Source organism: Nymphaea colorata, chromosome 4 (assembly GCF_008831285.2).
Source record: "Nymphaea colorata isolate Beijing-Zhang1983 chromosome 4, ASM883128v2, whole genome shotgun sequence".
NCBI classification, from domain to species: Eukaryota; Viridiplantae; Streptophyta; class Magnoliopsida; order Nymphaeales; family Nymphaeaceae; genus Nymphaea; species Nymphaea colorata.
The window spans coordinates 25627582-25650264 of NC_045141.1; the positions used below are offsets into that span (position 1 = coordinate 25627582).

General features: G+C 38.5%; 2 protein-coding genes and 1 long non-coding RNA gene across 8 annotated transcripts; all 3 read right to left on the reverse strand.

The window, feature by feature from the left end:
• Positions 1-245: 245 nt before the first annotated feature.
• Positions 246-8094, reverse strand: LOC116252638 (nuclear transport factor 2). Its single transcript, XM_031627042.2, has 10 exons — positions 7938-8094; positions 7496-7765; positions 7211-7345; positions 5863-6169; positions 5309-5565; positions 4618-4813; positions 1896-2041; positions 1748-1813; positions 1567-1642; positions 246-623 (listed from the first exon to the last, which is right to left on the reverse strand). The coding sequence occupies exons 2-10, from the start codon at positions 7532-7534 to the stop codon at positions 406-408; spliced, it is 1440 nt and encodes a 479-aa protein (XP_031482902.1). The 5' UTR covers positions 7535-7765; positions 7938-8094; the 3' UTR covers positions 246-405.
• A 5296-nt stretch (positions 8095-13390) lies between these two features.
• Positions 13391-14110, reverse strand: LOC116253288 (putative F-box/LRR-repeat protein At3g28410). Its single transcript, XM_031628050.1, has one exon. It carries the CDS (start codon positions 14108-14110, stop codon positions 13391-13393), a length of 720 nt encoding a protein of 239 aa, XP_031483910.1.
• A 5068-nt stretch (positions 14111-19178) lies between these two features.
• Positions 19179-22596, reverse strand: LOC116252162 (uncharacterized). Of its 6 annotated transcripts, none has more exons than XR_007573025.1 (4): positions 22409-22596; positions 21260-22280; positions 20935-21110; positions 19179-20001 (listed from the first exon to the last, which is right to left on the reverse strand). It is a non-coding gene; the product is annotated as an uncharacterized LOC116252162 (long non-coding RNA). The 6 variants fall into 6 exon arrangements; XR_007573022.1 differs by having other exon boundaries at positions 21260-21674; positions 21952-22596; XR_007573024.1 differs by adding an exon at positions 20678-20779 and having other exon boundaries at positions 21260-22596.
• Between the last annotated feature and the right edge of the window lie 87 nt (positions 22597-22683).

Below are 22683 nucleotides of genomic sequence, written 5' to 3' on the forward strand. Positions count from 1 at the left end.
CGGCTTCGAATCGGAGAGCAAAACTTCACATTGAAGAAACTAGGTGCATTTTAAAGTGTCCAAAAACCTATTTGCCCTTTGTTATCATCGAAATTTCAAGTTTATTTCTGAAAACATTCCTAAATACTGGCCTTCTTGAAGGTGGCCAGTGGAAGTAGAGCATATTACAGTCCTGAACCATATCAGAGTACCAAACTGCAAAAGGAAAATGAAAGAAGGAATACGAAAGAAAAAGGACGCCCACAAGGAAAACAGTGCTAGTATCTCTTCTTCAAAATCAATAATCAAGCGGTACCCTCAACACATACATGAATATATTTCTCGTAGAATTAAGTGTTCAATGAAGGATAGACGCAACTACACCTCAGTTCACATTGCCACTCAAAATTTTCAAACACCACTAAATTAGAGAGCATCAGATTGGGATTGTCCATTCCTCGCAGTCTGGCTTCCCAGGATTCCTCTCTCTTGCCGAAGGGTACGGGAATGGTAACCATTACCCCTCCTGCTGCTGTACTCTCGCTCTCCATCTGGTCCACTGCTCCGACCAAAGGACCTTGCACCAAAGCCGCCTCTTCCTCTTGGTGCTTCTGTTTGATAGCCAACCCTTCCTCTTCCCCTTCCTGCACGACACAATCACCGTACATGAGACTGTGATTAGGAATGAGATGTAAATGGCAATTTAGTATGAACTAAAAAGTTACATTTGTTTCAACAAAAACTAACTTGGAACAGAATCAGATACAAATGTAAGAGAATCAATCGGCCAGACCAAATGCTTGAAAATGTCAATGATCGTTTTTCATTTTTAATCACTAACACGCTAAATGCAAAGTAGCTGAATACGAAGAACTAAGCAGATACAACAATTTTGTTCAATGCAACATTTGACTATAATGTGTTGATAATCCTAATCACCAGAACCAGGGTATGAAGGAAAAACTTTATCAACCATGACAGCAGTGTCATCAAATCGATCCTTGAACTGAACCGTGGCTGAATAAACAACAATGATTAAAAAAAACATTTCTTGAAAAAATAAATGAGAAAAAATATAAAAACAATTAAAAATAAGAAATTCCTTAAAATGTTTAAAAGTTGACACTTCGCACACTCTTGAATCAGCCACCATACTGTATCAGTTTGCTGCGTATTAAATTCAAATGGCTGATTCAGGCAGATTTTGGCAAACACCGCATGAAAGTGCAAAAAATGAGACGCTGAGACTGGTGAAAAAAGGTGTACAACGACCTTAGCATTTAGAGAACACATCAAAACAGAAGCCAGAAAGTGAACGCAGAAGTTTGTGAAAAGAATAGGAACAAGAGATTCATGCCACTTATATCTTCATAGTTTCCTTACAACAAGCAGAATCTCCGTCAGCCACAGATGTATAGGTAGGTCAGGACTGTAATGAAGTCAACAAAAAAGACAATGCTCCAGCACCTAAAATATACTACCTTGATGCAAGTGCCATTACAAGATACTACTTGTCAAATAGATTAGCACTAACATATTCAGTTGACTGGTCAACAGCACATAAAGTACTAGAGAAACATAACATACTTCCGCGTGTTGAGCTGCTGTTTTGCCTCCGCTCCTCAATGTGCACCTGCCTTCCACCGATTTGAACTGGAGAAGCCTGACATAGCACGAGATAAACACACAGTATTACATGACTTCCTCAATTAAAGCTTCAAGTGAAGCCAGCTTCTCAAAACTCAGAAAGAACAAGACATAAACTAACCTTGATTGCATTTTGAACAGATGACACATCTTCAAATTCAACGAAGGCATAACAGATACCAATATCCTGCAATGACAGAAAAAATTACAAAAATATAAAGAGAGAACACCAAGGAACATTCTAATAAAAAATAGAGAACAGAAACTACCTTGCGGCTCCGGACAACAACACCCTCTGGCTTGATCTTACCAAACGCCTTCAACTCCTGCTTAATTTCAGAAGGCGAGACTGTAGTGGGCAGATTCCTCACATAAACAGACTTGCTAATATCTCCTGGCATCATACTAGATCCATCTAGATATTCACGAAATTTATAACGCAGGTTAAACATGACCGTTCATTGGAACAAGAAGACTTTTCATATACAACTTGCGACATAATACATCATTTTGGACCATTCGTTAACATAATTCATGTTAAATAAAACATATACAAACATCTTTAATTAACGTTCTTGAAATTCCCTAGGAAGGAAGCCGCAGCATTCATCATTCCAACAAATTTAAAATTACAATTGATTCCTCGGTGTGAATTCATACTTTTTCTGCTCAATTGTAAACAATTAATTAAAGCACAACAAACTCAGAAAATTGATCCCCTTATCCAACTAGACAAGAAGAATAAGGAAACCAACCTGAACATTGAGATTGCGGCAAATGCCTAACCAAATGAAGAACATCAACATATACCAGAACAAAGCTAAATTTCTTTCTTCTCCATTACATGACAAGGTTGCTCTAAGATGGATAAATAAACAGGCCTATGTGACCACAGTAAAACCCGAGGAACTCCCCTCATCCATTAGGAAGAGGCAAAAGAGAAAAAAAAGACACGATCTCATTTGAAAAAAGGTGACTACATTGCAGCAGATATGCTCCAGGGTAGTGATAAAAAAGACAAATTACCTACTCTATGTACAGAACCTTCATTCTCTGGGAAAACGAAAAATGAAAGAATAGGGTAAATGGCATGTTATTGGGTACTTGTATATAATCTTGCCACAAAAAGTGATTTTAACAGTGGGAAACAAAGACATGTTTAACAGCAGACGAGGCTGATACTGCTTTCAGGGGTAACACATGAAAAGTATAATTGGATGAGTCATAACATCAAATAGTCAAACGGCAAATTTATTGTTTTATAGAGAAGATCCATCAATTGTGTGACAACTAACAACTACGAAGAAGGCACTTATACAACCAAGAAAGTGGCAAATGAATAAGAGCTTCAACATTTTTTTATGAATGAGGTGGTTCACCCAACTTTATCAATTAAGCCCAATCTGTAAAAGGCAATCTGACAAATAGTCCACATGAAACAAGGTAAAAAAGAAGAAAAACACCATGCTTTTTCCTGATTTTGGTTTTCCAATTTTGTCAATTCTTATTTATAAATTAATCTGTAAACTTTCAAGAACATCATCAAAAAGTAGGATCACTTATCAATCAGATGAAGAATTAATGCTTTCCAATAATACCCACAAAATTGGGAACTAACTCTCCATAAGGAAGGAAAGGTCCAGGACAAACAGATATGTTATTATTTTTCATTTTCTTGTGAATTTAGATGATAAACAATGGGCAAACAATGTGATTGTGCATACATACCTAAAACTATAGCAATTAGTTTTTTATATTAGATTTTGAAACTAAAAAGAACAAAACTTGATTCAATCAATTGCTTTTCCAAATATTGAGAATTAGGGACTCTTCTTCAAAAGAATTAAAAAGGTCCGGGACAAGCTGTCACACAGTACTAGTGCGAGTGCGGGTGTGACAAGGAAGCAATGTTCAATGGGAAAGAAAGCAATTTGTTTGTTACTGCACCTTGCCAATGCAACTGGTGTGCAGCAACCCTTTTGAAGAGTTTGTTTTACTTGGAGGACAAGCATGTATAATATTATTTCTTGTAAACTTGGATGATAAAACTAAGGGCAGAAAATGTGTTTGTGCGCACATGCCCAAAATTATAGCAGTTAGTTTCCATATTACATGAACTGAAACATACGAAACCTGATTTAATCCATTCTTTTCCAATCTTAACCGTTCAAATCCAGCTTACATCATTATTTCTGATTCATTGAAGTTCTGTAGGTAATAGTCTTTGGTGCACTGATGGTAGCATTTATCACGATTGAACTTACCGTTATTTGTGTTTCACAATCTTCATAGACTTATAGTAACTCTGTGCCACTACCTAATCTAAGAGAGACTAGCCTTTTCTCAGCTAAATTGTCTGTTAACATTTTTTCTCTTTCCCAAACATAATCTTTGTTGGTTGTCACCTTCCCCAGTAGTCAATAAATGAGCAATCTAAGAATAAAAATTTAATGATATATCCCAATGAACCAGAATTAATTGCAGCGAATGTAAATACTTCCTTGACCAGACAGATCTCTTATCAACTTTGTGATTCTTGCAGCTGACTTGTCATAAAGGTAGAGGTGTAAGACGATAAATTCTGAACACATTAGCATGAGATCTGGTTGTGTAAAAAATAAATGAATGTACAATTCTTATATATACAATTTGCTTTTATTTGATCGCATACATATGACACCAAAATCAATCTTTCACCATATTGAAAATAAAACGAAATAAACCCTCATGTTTGACAAGCCATTGATCACAAGTAAAGCATGAAGATTATACAGATTTTAGCAGATCTAGATCCAAAACATCCTATCTGAACTGGACCTGCAAATCACACAGTTAACGGATCCAGGAGAGCCTTTAGAAAGCACCCATTAAACATAGCACTAGTTAATGAACAATAGTTCATAAAAGGGTGCAAATTGCAATACCATTGTTCAGCTCACATATTTTTTCACGTCAAATTGAATGTAAGCGCAAACAATGACAAGAAAATACCTTCTTCCTCTGTTGTAGAAATTTCATCAGTTACTTCGAGAACCTTTTCTGGCAATGCCAGTGCTGGATTTTGCGATTGATTTGACATGTATGATGTAGACTGTGCTGTCTGCTGCCATTCTGAGTTTAGGGAAGCACTTTTGCTTAATACCTGAGTAGCTGATGTAGGCCCTGAGGAGCTTTTTGCAACCCGCAACTACCAGTCACAAAATAAAATGTGAAATGAATAAATGTCACAGACACACACACACACAACATAATTTGGTCATGTCTCTTTCCATTTCACTCAGTACCTTCCAAGCCACCAAAAAGATGATCACTATATGGTTAATATTACCAAGATTATCAGAAGACTGTTTACAAAATTGAGAAGCTCTAATTTTTCTCTTTGCAAATTAGTGAACACTGAAGTTCTTTTCGTACATAGACATGTAAGGTTATATGAGGTATTCTGGAGTAAACATAAATCCTTACAGGAAAAGGAAAAATCAAATATATTTTTTGTCAGGAGCGTTTCTCAAATATTTCTCGGAAGATAAAGCGGCTCTCAATTGTCCACATCTGAATATCAACAGCATGAAATTTAACAAAATTCTACAGCCACAGAATTTACTACATGCTATTAGCAAGCACAACATACACGGCCAAAAAGCAAAAAGATAAAGACAAACAAGAACAAAGAATTACTCACAATGGATGCATAGGTTTGTTTAACAGGTTCAATGGGCTCGTCAACAGGAGATGGTGCTGCTTCTGGAATAGTATTGTCCACTACTGCATATGGAATTGAGCTGCAGTTATCAGCTGCTTCTTCCACAAAGCTGTTTGCTTCAGAAACTTGATGCTGCTCTGGAAGGACATACTCCTCAGTGGTGGCAGTCTCTTCAGGATGTGGTTGGGGTACAAAGTCTGTGGGCTCCACCTCACCACTAAGAATGTAATCTGCAACTGAAAAACCAAAATATTGTTCATAAGAACACCATGAAATACAACATTAGTTCACAGAAATGATGAAAAATAAAGAAAATAAAATATTAAACTAGACACAAGGAAAAACAAATCACGGTCAAATTAATCAACATGACAAAAAACATTATATAATATTCCTTACTACCTGCAATACAAGTTATTTTTAGATCAATCGGGTATTGGTAGAAGTGACATCTTAAATGTCAAAAGCACAATTTACCTTAGAAATATTACTTAAACAGATAATCTCTATTAAATTAAAACAGTCAGTCATACCAGGCTCTTCGAGCGAGTTGGATGTGTTGTGCTGTGCATCAAAATTAGCATGGGCCAACATGCTCGGTGGATGTTGGATGACGGGTTCTTCATCAACAAAGTGAAAAATATCATTTAGAACAAAGTATCCTTTCTCCTGAGGGGCAAGAAAAAATGTCTGTATGAATTTCCTGCGGCCTTTTGAGTCCTTTGTCTGGACAGAACCAGCTACCGTCACCAGAATGCCACCGTTCCAGGAATCAACAGAGTGTGCCAATTTGATCTCAATTCCCGTAAAGCTCAGAGACATGACAAGCGAATGTATTTGCTGCAAGAGAAATATTAACAAAAATACATGCATATCAGAAGCTTATACTAAGGATGCTCAGAGATAAAACAGAAGATTCAGAAATGAGATTGGCAAGCCAGTTGGCTTTACTACCTTATTTCATGTTTAATCATGCAATAAAATTTTCAATAAAATGCAAAACTGCCTTAAAAAACCTTAAGAATAAGGTTCCAATGAGCGATATGGAAGAGCTATTGTCAGCATATTAAATGTGTGATAACTTTTACAATTAATTATACTGCAGCGAAACATATGGTTAAAAAAAAGACAATAATCAGTTTTCGGCTTGGTGCTGCCCTATAATCTTTGAGAGAATCATCTATAAATGTTATTTAAGAGGCATGCCAAGGATGTGTACATTATGAATGACGAGGGAGGCAGACGGACACAACTGCCTTATGCATCTCTCTGGAACAGAGAAGATGCCAAATAAATGAGCAATCACTCTCATTAGGCATAAATAACAGAACATGGTCAATATACCATAATTTACACGTGTATGGACATATAAATTAAAAGTATGATTCAGGGCGTGAAACAACAGTCCAAACAGTTAGTATAACTTTGTACAGTTCTAGAATTCCTTTACCGTTGGCTCAAGCAGACGTGTTACAGCCTTTAGGAGAAGTCGACCTACAAAAAACGAACGGTCGCAGAAAGAAGTGTCCCCAACACTCAGGAACCCATATCATGCAGCAGAAAAGGAAACACTAATAGATTGGTATCGATCAAACCTACACGGAGAATCGGTTGTTCCTGATGCTGGGGAAAGGATAAGATTTCAAAATCCAACAATACCAAAAAGCTTAAAAGCTTTCCACTAAACCCACAACAGTGTAGAAGTTTTCTACCATACATGGCGCAAAAACGGATGCTTACGCTTATGATGGGGGTCAAAGACCAAGCATCACAAGCTTCTATAATCCCATGTTTAGATCCAAAAGCTTATACTAGCAACACAATCACCAATATAAATATGGAAACATGACAGCGCAGCAAAGAGAACATAAACAGAAGTACCAGCATCGCAGTGGCCGTCTCACACTTATCTCCGTCATAACGGACCATCGTGCTCGCCTCATTGTAAAACTGGTGGCAGTAGTCAGGCTGTTGCTGAAGCACCTGATAGTACTGTCTCACGAAGTAGTTACCCACCTAACCCAACACAACGGACCGGAAAAAACATACACGATCAGCGAGAAAAGAAACATATAGACAGGCATGTGTGTGTGTGTGTGAGAGAGAGAGAGAGGCTCCCGAGTGAGACGCTCACATAGAGAGAGTCCAAATCGAGGAGGACATTACCTGGAATGCAGCTACCGGAGCCGAGTAAGCACTTGCCATTGTTTCACGGAAAACACATGCAGCACCAAGACCAAACCCTAACCCTAACCCCCCAAATCCGGCACCAGTTCGCCGGAAACCTCCCAGAACAGGATCGGCACGGCAGCCAAGATCTGGAAAAACCTGGAATGCGGACGGACGCGATAACAAGATAATCGATCCCGGCGAGGATCCGACGAGAAAACAGCACCGCACCAGCAGCCGCCGCCGCCGCCTCGAGATATTCGAGATCTGAGCTCCGACAGCGAAATGGAGAAGACGAATGAGCACCCCAAACGAAGGGCCAAACAGAGAAAAGAAGGGAGTGATCCGATCGACCAGAAAAAAACCGAAGAAGGAAAAAGAGCGAGAGGGAAAGGGAGAAGGAGCAAAGTGGGGAAGGGATTTAGGAGAAGGGCGCAACCTCAGGGGAGGGAAATGAACGGTCAAGGATGCACCGATGTTGAGGATCGGACGGCCAGATGCGCCCCTTCGCTTTACAATCTCGTCCTGCGGGTCTCGGCGTGCGCTATCGGGACGGTATTCGCTTTCGAGAAGGAAGAAGCAACACAAAAAGGAAAGAAACCCTTTACTCTTCACTAGATTTTGCGCACCATATTTATCCTCTTCATTTATTATCCATTCCTTTGTTCATCTAGTCTCCTTGTTCCTTGAGCTCAGCTCGACCGGACTCAAATGGGTTCAAGTTGGTTCGAGTCGAGCCAATAAGTTCAAGAACGCAGACCTCAAATGGGTTCAAGTTGGTTCGAGTCGAGCCAATAAGTTCAAGAACACAGACCTCAAATGGGTTCAAGTTGGTTCGAGTCGAGCCAATAAGTTCAAGAACGCAGACCTCAAATGGGTGCCCCTTTCTCAAGCTTGTCACTATTATATTTAGTCCACTACGCTACCAACAATGTTTAATGAGCCAAATGTCAATAATATATTGTCTTGTCGGCACAAAGGCCCTTAAATGCATCATGTACTTGTAGAGAATCACCAAATTGTTACGCTTCTCGTACTTTACATTATGTTTGGATGGATGGAAAAGACAATTTGAAGATAATTTCCTGAATGACAAGATGTATCCATAAGATATGGATCTTGAACTCATCATATTACATTTTGTAGTACCAATGAAGGATCGAAAAGAAAAATATATATTTTCGACATTTACCTCCGAATATCCAATTCCTCGATCTTAGGAGATTGCAAAATCCTCAATTTTAAGAGATTGCATTTTGTTTCACTAGGCCCTCAATACAGATGGCTTTGTGGATTTTAATATCAGGGTGCCCACATGCTGAGAATCTCGTTCTAGAAGCAAACTCCTCTAAACTTCAACTCTATAAACTTATTTCACAATTTATATACAACTCAACAAACCTGTTATATATATATATATATATATATATTGCTAGTGAGCTAACTAAACGAAGGAACTATGTAAACTGATTTATAAGCCTATGTGATTAACTTGATTAATGATTTACAATATGTATACATAAAATTAGCTTTTCAAACACAAAGTAGAAGATGGATATACTCATGCCATCCTGACTTCTGCCCAAAAAAGATTAAAGAGTTGTTGAGCTTCATCTCATGCTGACCCCAATACTAATCAAGTGACTGCTTTACAAAAGCATGTACAACTTTGGAATAAGTAGTGCAAACTTTTCGTTTTCGCTATGTATTTGTTTAAGTTCTTGGCTCCATCACTGTCGCTACTTTCCCGTCCCTGTAATTCCGGGCAAAAGACAAAGGCTCTCATAACATCAGTTTTAATTAGGTGAGTTGTCATATAGTTCAATGTACTTGCCTCCTTTAAGGCCAACATGTTGAGCAGTTGCATGGGGAGAAATGAAAATGGGTTGGATAAGGCTACGGCATAATGGATCCATTGCCCCAAAGACCAAAACTTCCAAGCCACATCCTAAACTTTTACACTTTTATATACGAGATATGGGTCCAGAACCGAATCCAGATAGACTTGAAGCATATGTGGGTTAACATGGCCTTTTCATTGGCCAATTTTACATAAAAAAATGTTTCAGTATGTTTTTGTAGCAAGGCCATAAGATATGACTGGAATTGTCAAGAGCAGAAGCTCCTATTCAATTTCTTATCTATTTACATAAGGTCTACTTTTAATGCCTCCAACTTTGCTGCGGTTTAACTTGCATATCAATGACCCTCTTTTTGCAACACATGATGTTGAATCGTTGATGCCTTTTAACACTAAAAATTGCTCATTGTTTGCCTACCAACTTCCACCCCAAAACAAACCGTTGCACCGCAAATAGTTCATTGTTATGTTTCAAAAAAATCTACTACCTACGAGTATGGATGTCAACGGATGGGATTCATATCAGATATATCTTTAATCATATCCGATTTTTGAGATATTCATACGTTCGGATTCAAATTTGGATTTGAATTCAAATAAAGAAAAGTCATATCTTAATCTGAATCCAAAACCCTATTTTACAATCTGAATTCAAATTTTGAATCGAATTTTACCAATTTTCAAAATTTAATAGCATTACATACTGGATATTTGTCTAAAAATAAATTCAATTTGAATCTGTATCTGAATCCAATCGGATATTTATGTATATCCAAATCTGAATCTGATTTGATGTCATATATTAAATTCAAATTTGATCTGATTTCTTAATCGGATTTTAATTTTTTTTTCATATCCGATTTTTTTGGATCGAATCGATCGAATATCCGATTCAAATCAAATATATTGACGGTTATTTTGGGCTGGGAATAAATATGAGCCCAGCAGCTCGTGGCTCGACTCATGATGCTCAGTAATTTATGATTTTAGAAGAGTGCCGGAAAAGCTCCGACGTCATTCACTTGAATGCACGACGTCGGTCGGACAAGTTCTTCATTGTGACAAATCGTACATTACTAAAGCATCCTTAGCAGTGTCCAGGCATGCATATATATAAAATTGAGATCGCGACGAAAAAGTTTCCCATATTCAAATACAGATGCAACAAACATCAGTATCAAACCATTTCTTGGTGCAATTTCCCGGAAGATCAGCCAAATTTGGGTACGTAGAATGGGATATATAATTAAACTGGTACAACGAATGAAGATAGATATATAGCAAACCGCCAGTACATATAGAAAAATTCAGTCTGAAAGAAAACTCCGGTGCCTAGTCGTATAACCAAGAGGGCACCTCATGTGGCTGAATCAAAATATAGCAAGAGAGAGAGAGTTTATATTTAAAGTTATTTATTTCATTTATGGAGACCTCCTTCGACTGAGGACATTAATTTTATATTTAAAGTTATTTATTTTATTTATATTTATTTGTTGGCTTTCCACCATTACCACCTGTGGTGGGAAAACCAGTAAGCCCTCATTGTCACCTTTTGTGTCAATGACGGCAACCATCCATGGCCGACCCACCAGCATCTCAAAGAAAAGTTTAAATTATTCACCAGTAGTGATTTGAGAAATAAGATAGTACTCCCTTGACTTTCTTCAACCTTAAAATTTGTCCCCTCAAAGCTCTTTCTGGTTACCTCTAAGTCTGGCATTCAGGTACCCGACAGGTACCTGATACCCGGTCTGATCGGGCTTGGGCCTGGGCCCGAAAAATAGGCCTGGGCTGGCCCAATGCCCAGGTCTAGTTACCACCGAGGGAGAGGAAGTGATGACTATAAATTATAACGCGCCACCCGTAAGAAAGAGATAAAGGGACAGAGTAGTTCTAGGCACTTACACATGTTAAATCCACTCATTTAACTACATTAAACATGTTAAATCCACTAATTAACTATGTCTTGTGTTGATTACTCAGCGGAGCTACTGCAGCACAAAGATAATTTCTTTAACAAATAACTACAGTTATTTTAACCTTTTCGATTTGCTTAGTTAAATGCCGTTATGTTTAAAAACTATTACTGCAATATATTTAAAATGATGAAGAGCCTTTCGAGAAATTGACCTCCTAGTGGTTCGAGATATGAATTTTAAACTTGGATACTATGTAATTCACTGACGATTGATCTAATAAGAGGGATCAACAAGATGAGGGTTTTTAAAATGTAAATCTAATAGAAACAGACGAGTTCCGGTACACATGACTAACATTACACTAGATCCATCCTTGGTTACAAACTGGAGGTAATTACGCCAATTGGTCTCTCGAAGTCCACAATGACATGAAAGAAAACACGTCACAATTTCATTCCTGAAATGAAAGAACAATACATAATAGAATGAAAAATTGGGAATAGTCAGTTCTATTTTCATGAGTTTCATGAAGATCATGACACTTTAATTGATGGATGTACCATACCTCGCTTAAAAAGAGCAAAGGGAGAGCTTCAGGTGGGTATTTTTAACCTCCTCTGCTCACCCTTACATCGAGCTCGCAAAGAGGTCCAACATGACGGAGGAGCAGGCTACACGAACACGTATATACGAGATTCCAAAATTGTTAATAACATTCATCCATTTTACCACTTTTCTTATGGACATAATCTCGAAAATTGAATGTAATTCACTTCTTTAATTAGCATTTTTCTAAGTTCAACATTCCTTCTTCGGGACATGGGAAACATTCGTGTTTCAGTCCACCATAACATAGAACAGAATGAAAAATTAGAGCATCAACAGGTCCTAACTCCAACATTTTTTGAGAGAGAAGAAAGCGTTTATAGACTAACAAAATTATATCAGATCACAGGAGTCTAGTTTAATGGAAGGAGCTGATAGTAAGGGGATAGACAGCTACAAGCTAATTAAGAGAAATACGTGAATGGAGTGCATGCAGGCTATGTCAACTCGTAGGCGAATTCTTCTGGAGTAAAGAAGGTGACCTCCGCACGACCAGACTTTTTGGGCATCTTTTGCACTGATGCAGCTATCTCCTCCTTTGATGCAGCAGCATCTTTAGCGATAGAAATATGAGCTCGTTCAAGTGCAATCGCCACTTTCAATATGAATGCAATCAATTGCTTGTCGTCTTCATCTCCAACAAAGCCCGTCATTTCAACCCTCTTAAGATGATGAATCAGACAATTGGGAATCTCATACGGCCTCTTGAATGAATTCCGAAACTTGCCGATGTAGTCATCCGTCTCCTCATTGAGCGGGAACTGAGGAAACCAAAAAAAAATAATGACAAAGATTAGTCTTACCTTCATGATTAATCACAACATAAAATATTCATAAAAACATTGAAAAAAGAACACTAAAAGGACAAGTCAACAGCAACAATGTGAAAAAAATACATCAAACACTCGAAGCATGCAGATAATGCAAAAAGCATAGTTGGAAAAAGAAAAGAAAGATCGACTACCATTATAAATAAAAGTGTTTACCGAAAGAAGGAGATTCTGAAGACAAGGGCACGCCATCAATAAAATCCACAAATCCCACCACACGAGGCGTCCTCGAGTGATAACAAGTTGCAGTTCCACCAAATTGAGGAAGTGAAAAAGCAGATCAGCATTGGGTTCGAAAAAAAGCATTCTCCGCTACAAAAGAATGCATTAGTCATGACTTAGCATGTAATTCAGAAATGGCTTACGTTAAGGTTGAGTTTGATAGCCTTAAAGATGATCTAGACTACACAAAAAGACATGTTTGAGAGGTCTTAAGATCTCAGTAGTTAAAAACCATGTAATGCATTTGAGATTCTAAAGATTCCACTTCACTGCAGATCTCAGATCCATGGTGAAACAAATCGCTACTCACATGAAAAGGACGAAAATGCAAGACCAACGACGTTACGTTGGCAAATCCTTTAAGAAATGCTACCAAGGCACCATCGTCTGTGCGAGGATCGTCAAGTGGCCCAACAAAGGAAACCATGGCGGTCGTCAGAGACGGCATACATATTTACTTGGTGTCGATCAGTCTGTCGTCCACGAAGGTGAAAGTGGAAAGGTTGGGTGCAACTATGTCCAACTGCCAGTACCGGCTAAAGCAATGGCTTATCGTCAGATTCTTGAGACGGAGATGGGTACCGCCATGGATTTTGATATTACCAATAATGTAGCAGTTGCTCAATTCGAGGTCCTCCAACAACCAGCAATTTAGTACCAAGTGTTGCATTAGACTTTCCGTCACTCTCAATTCAGAAAGATGTATCGAATTGAGGGAGTTGAAGGCTTTGCAGTGGGGAAGCACAGGAAGCTTGGGCACATCTAAACAGAACTGCTTACAGTTCATGGTGACAGAAAATGGTCGGAGAACAAGCTCATGGAGGCCGTCCTTTGAGAAGATATGCCAAACCCATTTCTCCAGCTTGGCCTCCACCAGTGGATCATCAGCACAAATTTGCAACCGAAGACTCCGCAACGGCGGGAGCCGAAACAGGAGACACCGGTCGACCACCATAGCAAACCTTCTAGCCTTATGCATGTCCCTGCAAGGACGTAGTTCAAGATGGAGGTTGGGGATGAAGGTCCAGAGATGGAGCCACCTTCGGGCCAAGACGCTTGTCCTGGCAGCCTCATTCGTGGGGAGGAAGGAAAGGATGAGCTGAATGAGGGGGTCGGGCAGTGCGCTCAGTTGGTCCTCTGCCACTTCCATCTTCTGAGCACCACAGGCAGCCATTGATTCTGCTGCCTTAATGGGAAAGAGAGCGATTCTGGATCTAACACAGGCGTTTAATTTCCCGCCGCAATACTTTCCAGACCAGTAATACTAGACAGACCGAACCTTCCAGGCAACAAAAATTACCAAAAGTAAAGCATAACTCAAAACTAACGACAAAAGCTTAAATAACCATTCATTATCATGCACTAGAAGTGATTAAACCCACACAACCATTACAGGAAATCTAAGATTAATCATCATGCATGAAGAACTCCTGTTCTGGAATCGGGTTTCATAATCCAAAACCATAGTTACGCTTGTTTGAGTCCAAAATCTTCATGTTGAATCCGTTCAGCGACACCTGGAAACAAAATCTTCATGTTCATCGATGTGATAAAAATTGATTGTAAATAATCTCCTAAACACCTGAAATCAAATAAGGTTCAGATCCCAAGCTCCGTCCACCAAATTAAGGTAAATTTTAGTTTTCTTACAATCCAAATCCATCCCCAGATTTTGCCTGCTAACAAATTTCCTTTATAAAACAAGTGCAAAACCTTACTTTCTATGCATGCTGATTTTCGTTATATATTAGGAAATAACAAGGGCAACCATTTAGCAATTAATAGTAGTGCATTTCCATTAATATCAACAATTGACAAAAAAAAAACTCATCAGATGAACTTTAAACATTTTAACTCGCATATTCTCATGCACACGAGCAAAGAAGCTAATCTAAGCATGCATGGAATTTTAATATATATATATATATATATACACACACACACACACACACACTCTTGAAATTTGAAGTTAATAATGCACCAAAAAATGATCTTCTAGGAAGGAATTGCAAAAAAAATAGTTGTTAGAATTCGAGAGATCGGAAAGAGAGAGGCTTTTATCACGTATACAGGGTCAAAATTTACTTATCGAGGTTAGTTAGTTTGATTAAGAAAAAAGTTGGCAGCAAAATGGGATGAAGGTCTCTTTATCTGCTCGTAGTTAATCAGAATTATTTAATCACAAAAAAGTGGTTTGAGAATAACAAATATTTATTGGTCACTATTTATGTACGTAGATGTTGTTGGTAAAAAAAAAAAAAAAGGGTATCACAGAACCATGGCACTCTAACACAAAAATTTGGAATGGTTCGGTGGAAAGATAACCTACGTCCCCTATTAAAGCATAGATATTGGTCAGGTCTGATTAATCACCTGAAATAAGTTTTAGATTCAAAAATCCATTATGACTGATCCAAATTAAAATAAAATTTAGGTTTCTAATTAACAACTACACATTATTAGTGAGCTAATCACAGCCCGTCTCCATTTTGGAAGCCATTTCATTTTCTCGCTATGGAATTTGGCCAAAATTAGTGACCAGACCAACATACACATTTGAGATGAGCAGGGTTTGACCCACCACACAATAAAGGCCGAAGCGCCTACCCAAACCCTTATCCCCTAAGGTACAGGGTCCGCTTTGGTGCCTCAAGATGTCACCCTCGCCATGCTTCATCCTATGTGTCGATGGGCTCTCGTTTGAGGCATAGAGAGTTGAACCTTGGGAAAACTAAGTTAACACCGGTCACTTGCCAGCTCTACTCAATCCTGTTGGACCAACCCTTTGAGGAGACCAACCTACTCTACTCATTTGATGACAAATATCAACAAATTAAGTGTGTTACGTAAAAGTAAAAGCGTCGAAACGAAATTTAGTGATAGAGCATTATATATATTTAAAACGAAAAAAAAAAGCCGCTAATGTCGTTCAGGCTTGTATATCCCACAGATCTTGTGTAAAGTACGACTTTTTATTTAAATATTAAAAAAAGTCCTTTTTAATTATGAGTAAAAGAGTATCCAGGAGTAAAAAAAAATCCTAATTCATTTCTTTAATATGAAGGATGGTGTAGTGTGGAACTAATTAAATGAGAGATACTTTATATGGATCCGGTTTGTTTTTGTGCATGAAGTTATGGAAGAACAAGTACTAAAAAGTTTACTTGTTTTCTATGTTTATTCAAAATCATTGAATCAACTATAAAGGTTTGATTGGAGTGGTTCCTCCTCGTTGATTCCATCTGCTCCAAGTTTTTCTTATTCTTTGGTGCCAACTCCACTTTCAGTAAAATGGAGGGTCCAGCAGAGAGGTTCCGGAAAAGCGCCATCACCAAATTCATCCGAATCTACTTGGATCCAAACATTTTTCATTTTGAATCCTTCTTAGGATCTATGAAAGGAAATGGGACCAGTTTAAGATCCAGCACTCTTAGAAATGTGTTATCGATCTCACGATCTAGGAAATTTTTTTATAAAGTTAAATGTGTTCTCCATCTACACATTCAATTTACGTAAAAAATTCAATTCCTCTGATCTAGCGAAACTGTTTCCTTGATAGGCTGACTGAGCCGGTATTTGGTGCAGGTAGAGAGAGAAAACCAAGCTCCAAATCTTCTAAAAGTTGCAGATGGTCGAGTGGGTTCATATCCATCTGCAAGTTTTGAACAATTTTCCATCAGATGCCGTGATGCTGAAACAGACCTGCGTCCATCTACTTCCGAGGTAGTTCAAGAGCTAGAAATCATTTGCAGAAGATGCTACACTCAAAATATACATCTTCAGAGTTAAGATAGACTGAAATATGGATGTCTGAAAAGATAGACTGAAATATGGATGTCTGAAGATATGAAGCCAACAGTAATCACTGCTACCACATCAGCAGTAACCGGGACTAAGACAATTATCCATCTTCTAGTGCTTCTGGCGGTGGTTTGCTCAGCAGTTTCGTGCCTGATCCTGCTCCACGGTGAGTCGACAATAAGTTTAACTATAGGCTCATTTAAGAACGTCTTGGCATCAGTGCCATGCATGTATTTTACAAGCAAGTTTTTGTTGGGTTAGCTTCAATCGTAGGATGATCTGCTTAGGCTATTTTTTGGCTACAGGAAACCAAAATGGCGACATACGAAAGAAGTAAAGTTTGTTTCTCAAGTATTTCATAAGGTGTGCTTTCGGGATCATCTTCAATTGATACTTTTTGCACATCTCTGCTGCCGGCTAAAGCCATTAAACCATTTGCTCAATACCTATGAGGCAAAATCCTCCAATTTCCCCATCATAGCCATAGTTCCCCGGAAACTCGTTTCCCTTTCTCAGGTAATTAATAATATCAACAAAGTGTCAATATGACAAATATAACCACATAAGCCGACCTTCAAACCTAGTAGATTGTTTATTGCATATCTTGAAGACAGAAAATCAGACATTCAAGTTACTTCATGAATCGTGAAGCACCTGCTTGCTTCTAAAAGAAACTCATTCCGTGGCCGATATCAACAACATAAAACAGGTTACCTCATTTCTAATTACCAAAGTATAGCTTCGGAGATAATCTAGAAAAACAAAGCAAGAAAAAGAAACAAATAAGCCTAAGAATATACCCAACAGAAAGCAAAGAAAAAGATAATTAATGTGTTGACTTTGCATTCTTCACAAATCGAGCTTCCCGCTCAGTTTTCCTTGGCTAGCATATCTGAGAAGCAAAGTTAGTAACTTAAAGTGTGTTGAACAACATGAATTAGTGCACAAAAAAGGAAGATCAACTTACAAATATTTCATCCATCTCATCCTCGTTCCTCTTCCTCTGGAAAGATTTTTTGCCAGTTCTGCTTAGCTTTCTTTCCTCGCTGCAACCACTCTTGACCGAGCACCGGTATAGGCTTACAACGGTGAGCGTCATCACCTTTGTATCTTGACCACCACCGCTATAGATCTATACCGATTAACAGTCTCCCCGCTGTAGTCGGTTGAGAGTTAGCGGTGATCGGTGATCCTTTCACCGCAATATATCAATGCGACGGAGGACATCATCGCTGTAGATTACAACGGTGAATATCATCACCGTTAATGCTATCTATGCCGGTGACCTCATCACCGCTATAGCTTTAGAACATAACGGCAGGCTCATATTCCTGTCATACTGCTATTGCTATGCGGTGTTCATTTGTTGAACCGTTCTCTTTTCATTTTTTTAACATCCTCACTCACCAACTATTTCAAATACCACTTTGTTGGCTGTAGTATGACTTGTTGAACTCTCTACCCTTCGGGTCTATATGCAATTTGAGTTGTTTGCATGTAAAAGTATTGCTTTTATAGTTGTTTTGTGAAAATGTTACAATCACGTCTTTACGTGCAATTTTAAAGAATTCAAGGGTTGTCAATCTTTGCTTGGGGTGTCTTTGGTTCCTAGACTCAAAACTTCCTCTGTTTTTTTTTTGTACTTTCATTTGGTTGATGAATATTGTCCACATGTGAAGTTTCAAAAAGCAATTAACGTCCCATTCAAAAAGTTGGTTTTTTTCTGGCATCAATTAATTTTGCTAGCCGTCAGCACTTGAGGCCACTTCAACATCTAAAGCACGTCTTGGCATCAACATATATAATCATCGCTTGATCACATGTTCTATCTACTTGGATATTCATACCCTGCAACACAGAACTACCACCATGTATACATGCTATATCAAATATAGGAATGTCAAAATTACAGTTACACAATGCAAATGCAAATGAAAACTCTGGGGCAATTTATCCTCATCATCAGAAGTCAGTGGTCTTGGATGCCAATGCGGTGGTAATGGCAAGGGAACAATCATTGCTTTTGTCGCTGAGTTAAATTCATTTGATGGGTGATATGACACCAAAGCATTCTTGATTCAGGCTTTCGTTCTCGTGCTTTTTAATTTTCTTGTTAAAATTTCTTTGTTTCATCCATTCTCTACACCATTTTCCTAATCATAGAAGAATTTCAGTTTCCATTCCATCATTTTCCTATGATAAACTGTAAAATCAGCTAGACAACAATTGGATTGCAAACTATAACATTCAAAACATTCATTTTTCTGTTAATGTGGCCCTTATAGGCGGGTGTCACTTCCCCAAGGGAGTCGTCGTGGCATGATTTACCCCGCAAAACTTGATGGCCCTCATGATTTATTACCGAAGCTTTCAAGCATTTGAGAGATACTTAGTAAAGAAGATGCACAGTATTTAAATTAAAATGATATGAAAGCATGACATATACAAGTCATCCATTGCTGCTATTGGAGCAGCAAGTTTTCCGTTTCAATCATAAGTTTTCCGTTTCAATAATGCATAGAAATTCAGCCCATGCATCTATCCACCAAGAATCTCTTAAAAGTGAACAAAAAATGCAGTTTCCAATGGTAAGTCTAGCTTAATTGAAACAACCAACATCAAAATTCTACATATGACCTGAATTAACGAGCAATGCGAATGATGGATGGATGGTGTGGGTATGCACCAGGTTTTCAGGTGGGAGATGTCGAAAACGTCTCTCTCGGCCAGGGGACATTCCTAGCTGGACACAACTAAGCACGATGAACATGATACCTGACATAGAATGTGTCAGTTTCCAATTTTCAGATTATGAAGTACCACATTTTTCAATATCTCTGTGAAAGACCACCACAACCTGTATTGCACTTGTTCTCATTGAAGTTTCCAACATAGCTGCAATCTCCATAGTCGCCTTTCTAGTGTATGCAAGCCAGGAGTGAAAGTCTGAAACCCTTCAGAAAAGAGCATGGTAGTGTTCATTAGCTTGGGCAGGAGTGATAATTATTAAATTTGCCTTGAGTGGTGCACTTTTTTCACGAAAAGGGTCGGTCCTGACTTCCCCCCTACATAACTTCCCCTTGCAAATATTTACATGGTATTTCTTTTCAAGTGTATGCATGTTTTTTTTTTTCTTGAAACATCATGATGCACATCACTCGCCAGGCTTCCTGATAAGATAAGGCCTACCAGGTTCAAAGAATCAGCTCCATTGACATAACCACCATGGAACGTCTCATCTGTTCTGACTTCGAACGCAAGAATCTGATGGCATAACAAAATAAAATGGGAAAAGTGTATTCAGATCTCAACAGAAACTCCAAAAAAACCCATCAAATTAGAAGAGCACGAAATACACATCACAAGTAAGGACTTAACACCTAGAAAAGGCTGTTAGTTCTCCCGTGAGATTGCTTTAAGAGAAATGCACCCAACAGAGAGAAACACATACCTCATATCTGCCCTAGAGCCTTTTTGAAATTCCCTATGAGATGAGATTACAGAAGGAAGAAATGCCGACACCCTAACCTAGAAGGCGCACAACCATTGCCTGCTTCTATTGATTACCGCATTAAGGAAAGAGAAGGTGAACAACTCTCTCCCTCTCTCTCGTTGGTGGATGATTCTCACACACTCGCCCGTCGATCTCTCCCAATCTCCGTTGAATTTAGCTAATGTGGATTTATTGAACGTTATATGTTGAATGAAATTGTGTAATGTAGTAAATGTTGGATAAAATCGTATAATTTAGTAAATTTGTTGAACTTGTATGACTAATAACAAAATATGCATGTGTTAGTATCCTGCCTGTAAGCCTTTGTATAAGGCATAGATTTAGCATGGAATTTTCCAATAAAAAAAAAAGCTCCAAAAGTGTATGGAGGGTAAAAGTATACTTTTCCCAGATCATAGCCATGTTTGATGGCTTGGAAGAAATTACCGCTGCACAACAAATGACCATGACACTGTGCCTTTGCTGTGCAGATTTGACGAGTAGAGTAGTTTATGCACTGTGTGCCTACAAACAAAATGAACCCACAATCTGTGGGCGAAAACACAACATAAGCCTCTCCTTTATCCATTCAACTACATCAGATTTCAAATATTTTGGAAAAAACTGAAATCTGAGAAACTGAAACTGAAACTGAAAAAATACTAATTAAATGCAAATAAATGAAGAAGAAACAGTGCCTTCACCTGCACAACCTGTGGACCTCGTAGCTTAAGAAATGTAGCATTTGTTTGAGCTGCACAAGCACGTGCCATGAGTGTTTTCCCAGTTTCGAGAGGTCCATAGAGAAGAATAACCACAGGTGGTTCCATCATTCCATGTGAGTCATAGACAGTGCAATTGCCACAACAAGTTATTGGATCTGAAAATAAAATTACAGCTTTAAACCTGTCATATCAGAACTAGAAGCAACGGCATCTAACAGTGTGAAAACATTGAGCATATTCCAAGTTTAGGTGAAACATTTTCTCAAAATGTAAACATTACCAAGAACAATAAAACCCACGTAACTGATAAAAACTGATTTACTTGCTTCTCTAGTCTTCCTATGTCACTGTAATCTTCTGTCGGTTTTTCGTCCACCTCCATCGCCTTCGCACGAGAATCATATTCAGATGGCAAAGTGTCCAATATCAAGTAGTTATCTTTACTAACTCCACCTAAATCACCAAGCTTTAGTTTATCAGGGCCTACAAGTCCAACCGCAGAAAGAAAGATTGTCTACGTGACAGTATTCAGGACCGTATAAGCTTTTGTTAGAACTGAAGATCAGACAATACCATGCATGTAGATTAACACAAACAATTACATGATATAACTGAAGCCACAAAGAGAATTGAATTCGTCATTGTCCTTTCAAAGAATGGTTCTCCTTGATCTTCTCCCTAAGATTGTCCAGTTTGAGATTCGTTCTCTGCATCTCATCCTTCACAACAACCCCATGGTTGAAAACCAAGAAAACCGTCACGCAATAGTAAAATGCAAGAAAGAGACAGAGAGAGAGAGATCTTGGTGAGCCCCTTTCAACCATATATATAACAACAACAATAATAATAATCATCATCGTCATCTGAGACTGAAAAAGAAGGGTTTGGTCGACCATGAGTTCAAGGTTCACACTGTGAGACCTTAGCCTTTCTTGAAATGGGAAAAATATGTATATATGTATATATATCTACATCATAAAATTGGGAGAAACACACCTCGAGTCTCGGCCTGTGGTCGCTTCGCTGGTTACCAAGGTTGGCCTGTGAAATTTTTCCGGTCGGACCGAAAACTTAAAACAAATGAAAACCTAGGGAAAGGTTTAGCAAAAGAAGTTGGGTACTGGACAGAGGATGTCACCATGGGGTGATGCCTCTCATCCTACCACTGCGGCGGGCCGGCGATTTGAAACCGCCGGTGATCAGATGTTGCTCGACCCCGTTCGACGCCGGAGATGGCCAGAACGCCATGGAAATTCACAGTGGGAGCAAGGAAAGGTGGGGAGAGAAAATTGGGGAAAACTGGAAGAAGTTGGGTAAAAGAGGATCTAGTAACAAGAAAAACGACATTTGTCAGTTGTTCACTAATCAATAAATGTAAACTTGATGAAAATGAAATTGAGACTAAAAACAACAATGTATGGTCAAATGAATCAAACTGAGCAAATTTTACAACCATTGAACCGTGAATTTTAATCAGCAATGAGGGCAACGCAGATAGTAAGCTGAACGCGAGCGCCGGATCTGTACTTCGATAAACTTAACAAGAGAAAGCACAAATACAATGAAACTAAACTTATGGGTGGGGAAGGTTTGCCCAATAAACTTAAGAGACGGAAAATGGTCCTGGACTTCAAGCACGACCTCTGCAACAGAAAAATGTGTTCAAGATCGTTTAATGATGAAAAATACTTATGGTTTAATGAAAAAAAGAAAACGTTTTGTGAGGAT